We start from the raw sequence: 10,878 nt of genomic DNA, 5'->3' as shown, positions 1-10,878 counted from the left end.
CGTAATGATAATTACAGCTATAACGGCGCTCAGTGACTAATGTGGGTGCTAGCAACAGCTGGAGTTCAAATTAGAAAATAAAGAGGTAATTCAGCCGCCGGGAATAGCCGGTACCAGTTTCAAGCTTGCAGTGGTGTTGCTTGATCCCAGCCCGCCGCAAACGTGACATCATCACCGGAGCTTCAAAAAAGTGGCAGCTGCAGTTTCTTCTGGGGAAAATGTTGAATCTCATATGGACAGGAGGCTAGAGAAGCAGCCCCCTGTAGACAAGTAATGCTTATCATTCCAAACCTGCCCCCCCCCACCCCCTTATCAATGGAAGACTCTGTTATGAACCTCACTGGTGATCGGGTCTCATTGGTATGCATGGAAAAACTGCATTCTGAAAAAACAAAACAAAATGCAAACAAAAGAATCGAAAATCACAAAAAAATGAAAACACAGAGGAACAAACAGAAATCACAGGGATAAAGCTGCCATGTGAAAAAATATACTACTGACAAGAATGCAATAGCATTCGGTCCTTTTTCACTACATGTACTCATCACATGGTATGTATGGAGGTATGTACGGTTTCTAGGGCCCCGAATATTGCATCACGTGTAAGGTAATTTATTCCCCCGCCCCCCACCCAGCAACATCCATGCCTTGCTTACCTGCTTTTTATTGGTGGTCAGTGGCAGCCCACGACCCATTTCACTAAAGTATGACACCCTATAGGCCACATATTGTACATACTCAGTACTGCCAGGTGGAAAAGTCATTACGATTCGATCATAGTGAGAGAATCTGTCAGTAACAATTGATGCATGTATGGCCTGCTTTAGGTTACTAATAACAAGATTTGGATGATTAAATTGTGAGGGTAAGATGGGGTGACAGAGAAGAGAGAAGGCGAAGCAGGTGGTTTCGGCACATGGCGCTCAGCGCAGGGCGCTGAAACTAGGTACCCCATAGCAGCAATGATATGCTGCATAGGGCGCGTAAGGGTAATTCGGGGCTCCAGCGATCATCAGACCCCAAGTTACTCCTACCTCCAAGTTGCAACGACTCAGAAGGGAAATAGTATTTAACGCTGCTGGGGAGGTTAGGGGTAGCAGGGAGAGCCGGTGTGATGAAAGAAATAGCAATCCATTACTTTTTGCAACTTGCCATACAGCGCATGCGCGATGTATGGACTGTGTATAACTGAGCATGCGCGGCTTCTCTCAGGCATTAATTATTTGCAATTGCCGGTGTCCTACGATTAAACCGTTATTTTTTCTTTCTAGGGGGGTGGGTGGGGTTGTTATTAGTTGCCACCAAGAAGGGGTTATTAGTTCTCCCTAGGTGGGGGGGGGGGGGTTATTAGTTGCCACCAAGGGGGGCTTATTAGTTCCCTTGGGGGGAGGGGCAGGTTATTAGTTGCCATCAAGGGGGGATTAATTCTTCCCTCCAGTTATTAGTTGCCCATCAAGAAGGGGGGTTTAGTTACCTCCAGGGGGGTTATTAGTTGTCCACCAGAGGATGGTTCTGTTTGAGAATAGGGTTAGGTTGGGTTGCATTTTCTGATAATAATACCTTATGAGGGTGCTCCCACAGCAGCGCTGTGATTTTTTTCAAAATGGCAAACGCACTGCATTTAGCATTTTTTGGAGTGATTTAGCTGGAATGACTGAGCAACAACGTTCAAATTGATTTAAAAATTGCTCTGAAAATCGCTTCACACAATCACAAATCACTAAGCGCTAACGATTGCTATTTGGGTGTGCACCAGCCCGGAGAGAGGAGGAGTGTAGAGAAATTGAGAATAGCTGAGATGGAGCAGAGACATAGTTCCCAACTGTCCCTCTTTTAAAGGGACAGTCCCTCTTTGGGAGCCCTGTCCCTCTCCTCCTCATTTTTCCCTCTTTCAGGACTTTGTCCCTCTTTCTATGTAAATATATATATCTACTAAAAAATGTGTTTGATTGACTCTTAAACTATATTCCCATCCTTTAAATTGATATTTTACTAATTTTAAAATGTTAATATGAAGGAAAATGAACCAGGATAGAAAGGACTAGTGTGGTTTGAATTATAATACAACATATTTTTCTTATTAAATCTTTATGGTGTGCATGATTAGGAGTGTGATCAGAGGTGTGGCAGGGGAGTGGCTTAAGTGTCCCTCTTTCTCATCTCAAAAAGTTGGGAGGTATGCAGAGAGCTTATCTGTTTTGCAGTCCCACATCACACAGAGGCTACTTTCCTGTAATACAACCCCTGTGCATGCCAAATATAAAGGGGCCCATACACCTAACGATTTTCCCGCCGATATACAGCAGATTCGATCACTGTGATCAAATCTGCTGTGAAATCGTTGCGCAAACGCTGACCGAACAATCGATTTCCGTCCGAAATCGATCGTTCCTGTCGATCCGTCCGTGTGGAAGATTTCGCTCGATTGCCGGCGGGTCGGGAGTGCATCGATAGCGGCATTCGAATGTCTGATGACCGACACTAGCGGCAATACATTACCTGCTTTGCCGGCGCGTGTCCCCGCTGCTCGTTCTCCGCTGGGTTCTGGCAGGCTTCACTTCTTCCTATCCCGACAGGAAGTTTAAACAGTAGAGCGCCCTCTACTGTTTAAACTTCCCTGGACAGGAAGTGAAGTGAAGCTGGAGAGCCCTGGAGCCGAGCGCGGAGAAGACAGCGGAGAACGGGGGACTCACACTGGCCGGGTCAGGTTATGTATACGGGGGGGGGGGGGGGGGGGTTTCGATGCGGCGGCAGCAGCTTCACACAAGGTGATCGGTTTCATGCTGAAATTGATTCACAATCTGTTTGCAGTAAAGGCAGCCATACGATCAGGGCCGTCCCTGTCACCAGGCAACTATAAAATTTGGCCTAGAGCGCCGTGGGTGGGCGTGGGCGCTCTCTCGCTGCGGTGTGTGTGTTTATTTTTTTTTTTTTCATTGTCAGGTCGGCGCTGGGCCGCTGTGACAGGCAGCTCAGTGCGTGCCGCCTACTGGTCCGCCCCTCTCCCTTCAAAGACGAGCAGGCGCACGCTAGTCAGCTTATGCGTGCGCTGCCGCCGCCTACTGGTCCGCCCCCTCTCCCTCTCCATGCAGAGCGAGCGGCCGCACGCTAGTTTGTTTATACATGCGGTGCCGCCCCAAACTCCGCCACCCGCCTGTTAGTCGTGTGACTGAGATTGTGTGACGCACCAGGGACCAGTGCCACCGCCGGCTGCGCTACACACAGTATCTGCAGAGGCGACACCTCACAGTGAGTGCCCTCTGCTCTTTCATAATGTTTTATATGCCCCCCTGGCTGGCCCTGAGCCCCCCCAACCCCCCCCCCCCCCCCGCCTATAACACTTGGCAGGCAGTGGCTCCTCTAGGCTGGATATAGAATAATACAGGCATAAAGCATCATGCCTGCTGTGTGGGTCTGGGCAGGACTCAGAGGGAGGGAGACTGTGACATACATGCTGCACACAGTCTGCAGAGGCAAGACCCTCATAGTGAGTGACGTGGCGTGCCCTCTTGATATTATCTGCCCCCTCCCCTGGCTGGCCCTGAGATTTCAGTAGGGGGGGTGGGGTTGTGAGTTGGGCAGACTGTCACTAGGTGTAGGTGGGCAAGGCTGGTCAAGCTGTGCTGGGCAGGCACTGTGAGCAGATTTGTTAGGGACACTGGCCACATTACGATTATTTTATGGTGATAAAATCATTGCTGCGTTATGGTTATTTTATGGTGAAACATTGCTGCGTTATGATTATTCTATGGTGAAACATTGCTGCCTTATGATTATTTTATGGTGAATCATTGCTGCGTTATGGTTATTTTATGGTGAAACATTGCTGCGTTATGATCATTCTATGGTGAAACATTGCTGCGTTATGGTTATTTTATGGTGAATCATTGCTGCGTTATGGTTATTTTAAAGGGAAGGTTCGCGCAGGATATAAAAAACAAACTGCACTTACCTGGGGCTTCTTCCAGCTCCTGGCAGTCGATCGGTGCCCTCACCGCAGCTCCTCTCCCTCCCGACGTCCAGCGGGTCGGCTTCTGTGCGCTCCACGGCGGGGGGTCACGTGGTGTACGTGACGTCATTGGGTCTCTACTGCCCAAGCACAGAACTACTACAACTACTGCACAGTAGAGACCAGATGACGTCACTTACACCACGTGACCCGCGCCGTGGAGCGCACATGAAGCCGACCCGGAAGCCGACCTGGCGAGGTCGGGTTCTTCACCGCTGGACGCTGGGAGGGAGAGGAGCTGCGGTGAGGGCACCGATCGACTGGCAGGAGCTGGAAGAAGCTCCAGGTAAGTGCAGTTTGTTTTTTAATTCCTGCGCGGATCTTCCCTTTAAGTGAATCATTGCTGCGTTATGATTATTTTCTGGTGAAAGATTGCTGCATTATTTTTATCTTATGGTGAAACATTGTTGCGTTATGATTATTTTCATCAGGGGGCACCACACGGGTGGGGGGGGGCGCCACAGGTTTTCTCGCCTGGAGTGACAAAATGGCTAGAGACACCCCTGCATACGATCCCTCTCTGATCACATTCGATCAGAGAGGGAGCTATCTGTTGATCGATCTGATGGCAAATCAACCAGTGTATGGCCACCTTTAGTCTGTAAGCAGCCCTCCTGGAGTGGTGGGACTATGGAAAACTTTTTAACCCCTTATCTGCACTATAACGATGGTGAGAGACCAAACAGATTTTTTTCCCACTAACCCTCCAGGAAACACAGTAACCAAGCAGCTCAGGGTGACCCAAAACCACAAGGAAGAGGCTGCTCTGCATCATGCTGTGTATATTTACCACCACCACCCCCAATTGCTCTGTAATTGTGCTTTTTTCCCTTCAGCCTGCCAGATCTCTCTGCAGCCCTAAGAAAAATGAGCTTGTGTGTTCATTGCACAGGATATCCGTGAGTGAGTCCTGTCCCTACCCGGAAGGAGGTAGCCGGGCTGTTCAGGGAGCTGTGCACGGAGCACTGGACAGTGCTTGCAGACATGGCAGAGCGTGCACCACCGCCCACCGTGCGCCTCCCACTCGCTGACAATGACAGGTTCGTCTCCTTATTGATGGATATTGTGGGTGGGAGAAGATGCAGCTTCTACTGACACTGTGCTACATTGTATGCCGATATGATGAGAGAGTCATCCTCTGCTTGGCTGCTTATGTATGAAGTTGTTTGCCGATTCTGAATCCTGGCTTTACTTGTATTTCCAGTGAACAGTTGTTTTTTTTAGTGGCACTCAATGTAGACCAATAGCAGTTATAATACCAGGCAAGGCTGGTGGAATATTTCAGTTCTGTGTGGATGGAACATCACATGACTCATTTCTGTTTTGTGCGGATGGAACATCACATGACTGATGTGGAAGTACCACGCTGGAGTTGCACAGTAGTTGGTTTTCACAGTTTCAAAGTCAGTAGTAGTTCTTGTGAATGCCTGTGCAAGATATAGCTGTACTTGTCTGCTACTACTACATCAGCTATTATAAAATAAATTATATGTATTTTTTATTATAAAAATATCAGTTGTGATCTGTGATGAGAGAGAGAGACACAAGGAGAGTGGGGAAAGACTTTGAATTGCCAGATCTACTGTGTGATTTTCCTGTGCTCCTATGCTTTATACACAAGCGCAAACCTATGAAAATGCAGCTGGACATTTATATTTAGACAAAAACTCAAATGCATCGCACTAATCACAATTTTCATGCATGATTTCCATCAGTTGAAATATGACCTTACATTTTGCGATCGCAAGTGATCAGAATCAAATCACAAAATGCAGCTAGTGGACAACCCTTTGGCTGGGAACACACTTAGCAGAAACTCTAGTGCTGCGGAAAACGCAGTGTTTTTGCATGCAATGATAGTCAATGGGATGCATAAAAAACCGCATATAAAAAACGCATATACGTTGTATGCGTTTTAAAACATGCCTTTTTTAAAGTGCTGGTTTTGTTGCATATTTTTCAATAACAGACATAATGAAAGTCAATGGTAAAGCAATGTAATGCGTTTTGTATGTGTTTTTATATGCAAACCACAAACACGTTAAAACGCATGCAAAATGCAAGAAAAACGCATATGGTGAAAAAATGCAAACACAAAAAAAGCATTAAAATGCACAACAAACACAAAATGCAAATGACATAAAATGCGACTTTTCACGCACAGCCATGTGTGCTGGGTGCCTTAGAGGGCCGTTAATGATGCAATCCCGTGGCCAAAGACTGGGACTTGATCTCTTAGGTGGCAGTTTGGAAGCCAAGTGCTGTACAAAAGCATTGCTAGCCTATAGGCTAACAACACATTTGCTGCTATGGTGTAGGCAACCCGTGGCTCCAGAGCCGCATGCGGCTCTTTTTCACCTTTGCCGCGGCTCAGGTAGTGTGTGTCAGTGGCTGCGGCGCGCGTGTGACGTGTGTTGCCGCTGGCCGGCAGCCTATCAGAGAGGCCGCCGGACCGGTGCAGTGCGGGGCTTAGGGCGGCCATTTTCCCGTAGCCCTGCAGTTTAATGCAGGCAGGACGTGACGTCGGGAAGGAAGAGGATCGTGGGAGTTGCGCGCCACAAGGAGGTCGGGACAGGAGGAGATCGTGACAGGAGGTCTTCTGACTAGGTGAGTAAATGGGTTTTTCTTTTCATATCTGCTGAAGGATTGTGCATATTGGGGTCAGATCTGCTGAAGGATTGTGCATATTGGGGTCAGATCTGCTGAAGGATTGTGCATATTGGGGTCAGATCTGCTGAAGGATTGTGCATATTGGGGTCAGATCTGCTGAAGGATTGTGCATATTTGGGTCAAATCTGCTAACGATTTGTGCATATTAGGGTCATATCTGCTAACAATTTGTGCATATTGGGGTCATATCTGCTAACAATTTGTGCATATTGGGGTCATATCTGATCCTGTATATAGCATTAAGGTAAGAAACAATATATGCAGTGTTAGATTTGTTTTATAATGGTTTTGCGGCTCCCAGTTTTTTTCTCTTTTCGGAAACGGGTCCAAGTGGCTCTTTATGTCTTAAAGGTTGCAGACCCCTGGTGTAGGGAGAATGGACAACTTACTGCTACCTCTATTTAATTCTCCTTGCTAGTGCCTAATGCTAATCCCTTCCCCACCACCAATATTAATATATTAATGATGCCTAACTGCCCAAACCATACACCCTTACTACTCCTCAGTGGCATGGGGTGCATTGGTACCATCAATTTATTATCACTAACTCAACCTGCTCCTAATTGCCCATCCCCCTAATACTGTGCACAATTATCCCCATACACAGTATAATGTACCCTCTTCCTCCAGTACAGAGAGAACACTATCCTCAGTACAGAGCACACACCAAAACCCCCCACCAACCACACACAAACAAAATAAAGTACCTCCTCTTAGTACGGGATCAGGTAATTTAAGTGCTGTTTGTGCCTAATAATTTGGGGTGCTGCCATAGACCACTGTACAAATTGTGACTAGGGTGGTAATCTGGTTAAGGGATAATTAGCAGCTACAGCAGGCACTGGAGTTACCGGTGCTATAGGGGAACTGTGGGATAAATAGTGGCTATGGCGGGTGCTGGAGTTCCGCTGTAGTAAAGTGGAACTCCAGCATGAGATAATTAGTGGCGTTGGCGGGTTCCGGAGTTTCGCTATGCTACAACAGAACTCTGGCACAAGATAATTAGCGGCCATGGCCAACGTCTGGTGTTAGGAGTAGGTGGTGGGGTGGTTAGTGTTAGGTGTAGGTGGGGGGGGGGGGCTACAGTGTTAGGCATAGGTAGCTTGTGAGGCGGTAACATAGAGATGTGTCTTGAGGACCTGTTTATCTGCTGAGGTGGCTGGAGACACACTGCAGAGTGCTTTTTGATCAGTTTTCATTGTCAAAACCATGCTCCCATTGACTTGCATTAAAATTGCAGTGATTGCAATTTTTCAAAAATTCACTATTTTACCATGACTTTAAGTCAATGGGAGTGTGTTTTTAAAAACGGACCGAAAAGTGATCTGCAGTGTGTCTCCACCCCTACAAACAGCGCTTAAATATAACCAGAGATCTCATGGCATGTTTTGTTTTTTTTACTTGGGGTTTCATCCAGCCGTCCTCCCGTTGTCCTCCATTCGTCCGCAATCAGCCCCGGTATCTGGCTCCAGTCTGGCTCAGTGACATCAGTCGAGGTCTTCTGCACATGCGCAGTAGGTCTGCGCATGCGCAAAGAACCCCGGCTGATGTCACTGAGCCAGATACTGGCTGATTACAGCTAAACGGAGGACAGCGGGAGAATTACAAGCACTTAGAAAAGCGCTGGTAGTGGGTCCCAGGCATTTTTCTGAAGTCAATTTGTGTACAATACTGTTTGTTTTAATACTTAAATTAAACCTGTGATGTAAGGGATTTTTATTTACCTGGGTCTTCCTCCAGCCTCCTGTAGACCAACTATTCCCTCGATGTCCTTCTTGTCCTCTCTGTTGTGCCTATGTGCAGTCTGCGATCCAGTTTGGTTGCAGACCACTGCACATGTGTGGTCCCAGCCGCGCACACTCCCCGATCATGCTCCTGTATCCAAGAGCGTTGTGCACAGGTTCAGTTACAGTCTTAAAGAGTAACTGTCAGGCTGCAAAAGCTAATTTAAATCTCTATTCTCCTGTGTTAAACAGATTAGAAGGAAGCCAAAAAGGCAATACTGAAGTTAAAAATCTCTCTTACTTGGATGTTTGCTGAACATGTCTTTATTCCCAAGCTCCTAAGCAGGCCGCATAACAGATGCTGCAAAGCATTCTGGGGCTGCTTCTTCTCCCCACTGCACTCCCTTGGTCCTCCCCTTCATTTCCATATCCTGCCTTAAGGCTGCTTTCACAGTGAAAAGTTACAGGCTCATGTTACAGCAGCTTGTAACTTGCAGCCCAGCTCACAACACTGAAAAATCAATGTGCTGTTCACAGGGCACATGTTCCGTGCAGGAGTCCGCTATTGTTCCTAGCCACATGGCTAATTAATATTCACTGCACAAGTAGTGTTGTCCAGATCATGAACCATTAGGATCTTTGATCCTGATCTTTTTTGTGAGTCGAATCATCAGGAAGCAGGGTAAGGGAGGATATTACATCACAATTGGCTTCCTACAAGACAGACAAACATGGAACCTGCCATGAGCTGTCAGGAGCATCATTCTCTGCAAATACTATATACAAATTCTGTGAAATCCAAACGTGGACAGTGAAATGCATATGTAATGTAAGTACAGCCAATATTTAGCTACTGATATATGTGTTTTTTTTTCTCTGAGACCCTATACCTAACAGCTCCTCTTTAACGAGCTGTGCATGTACAGAATGCTACAGAAGTGCAATTTGGGGAATGCATGTGACTGGGACTGTGCATGCACAGTAGTCTGCAACTTAGCCGAATTGCAGACTTTATAGGGCTGAAAGCAGCACAACCGCGAGGACTGGGAGGACAGCAAGGGAGCTGGCGGGGTACAGGGGGCTGGAGGAAACCCCAGGTAAGTATAAATCCTTTCTTCCCTTTCATCTTAGGTTCACTTTTTAAAAAGGCTTTATGATCTATATACTATTTGGAGTTTCTAGAGAAGTTATGTGGGCTCTGTATGTGTACAATACTGAGTTTAGCATGAGCGGGGCAGGGGCCCAAACGGGACAATCTTACCATCTACATGAAAAAAGCTGTGACACCCAATTTGGAGTTTAAAGGCCACAGCTTTATTACAGAATAAAGATAATACAATATCACAAAAAACAACCTTAACCACTAGAGGACCCCCCTTAGGCTACTTGCACACCAAGACGTTGCGTTAGGTGCCACGTTAAGGTCGCATAACGTGCATCTAACACAACGTATGGTGCTGCAAGATAGGACGGTAGAGTGAGCCGCGTTAGGCGGCTCTATCCCTATAAGGTCTCCCAGAGTGGCGCTGATTGGCCGGCGGGACCACGTGATGCGGAGCGAGACACTCCGCATCACGTGGTCCCGCCGGCCAATCAGCTGCCGCCAGTGTAGTGAATATTAAGTAGCCATGTGCGCGGCTACTGTAGCTGGCTCTCCCCGCCTCCTCTCTGCCCCCCACTGAGCATGTGCAAACAGTCTAACGCGGCTATAGCCGCTCTAACGCCGTAGTATGCTGCACTTTCGGGAGAACATGCAGCGTTACATGTAACGCAACGTGGGCTGTGTGAACAGCCCACTTGTGTTACATTGCTGTGCGTTGGGGGAGCGTTACAGGCGCACTAACGTGCGCCTGTAATGTCCCTGTGTGTAAGCCCAGACCCATTTTTTCCAATTCAGACCACTGCAGCTTTCATGGTTTATTGCTCGCTCATTCAACCTACCACCTAAATGAATTTTGGCTCCTTTTCTTGTCACTAATAAAGCTTTATTTTGGTGCTATTTGATTGCTGCTGCGATTTTTACTTTTTATTATATTCATCAAAAAAGACATGAATTTTGGCAAAAAAATGATTTTTTTTAACTTTCTGTGCTGACATTTTTCAAATAAAGTAAAATTTCTGTGTACATGCAGCACGAAAAATGTGGACAAACATGTTTTTGATAAAAAAAAAACCATTCAGCCTATATTTTTTGGTTTGGGTAAAAGTTATAGCGTTTACAAACTATGGTGCAAAAAGTGAACTTTCCCATTTTCCAGCATCTCTGACTTTTCTGAGCACCTGACATGTTTCATGAGGGGCTAGAATTCCAGGATAGTATAAATATCCCCCAAATGACCCCATTTTGGAAAGACGACATCCCAAAGTATTCACTGAGAGGCATAGTGAGTTCATAGAAGATATTATTTTTTGTCACAAGTCAGCGGAAAATGACAGTTTGTGACAAAAAAAAAAAAAAAGTTTCTATTTCTGCTA

At 46.6% G+C, this 10,878-nt stretch overlaps 1 protein-coding gene across 3 annotated transcripts in view; it reads left to right on the top strand.

The window, feature by feature from the left end:
- The first annotated feature begins 4,907 nt into the window (after nt 1–4,907).
- Nucleotides 4,908–10,878, top strand: part of GALK2 (galactokinase 2) — a 306,129-nt gene continuing 300,158 nt past the window's right edge. For 2 of the 3 annotated variants that reach the window (XR_011030291.1, XR_011030292.1), the window contains exon 1: nt 4,908–5,049. Coding sequence is in view for 1 of the 3 variants with exons in the window: in XM_068275411.1 (XP_068131512.1) it covers nt 4,994–5,049 (56 nt within the window). In the remaining 2 variants the exon portion in view is untranslated. The remainder of the gene's footprint in view (nt 5,050–10,878) is intronic. The other variant, XM_068275411.1, reaches the window with a different exon arrangement.

This window comes from Hyperolius riggenbachi, chromosome 3, assembly GCF_040937935.1.
Source record: "Hyperolius riggenbachi isolate aHypRig1 chromosome 3, aHypRig1.pri, whole genome shotgun sequence".
Taxonomy (NCBI): Eukaryota; Metazoa; Chordata; class Amphibia; order Anura; family Hyperoliidae; genus Hyperolius; species Hyperolius riggenbachi.
Note: the sequence above shows the minus strand (reverse complement) of the source record. Positions and strands in the feature narration are given on the sequence as shown.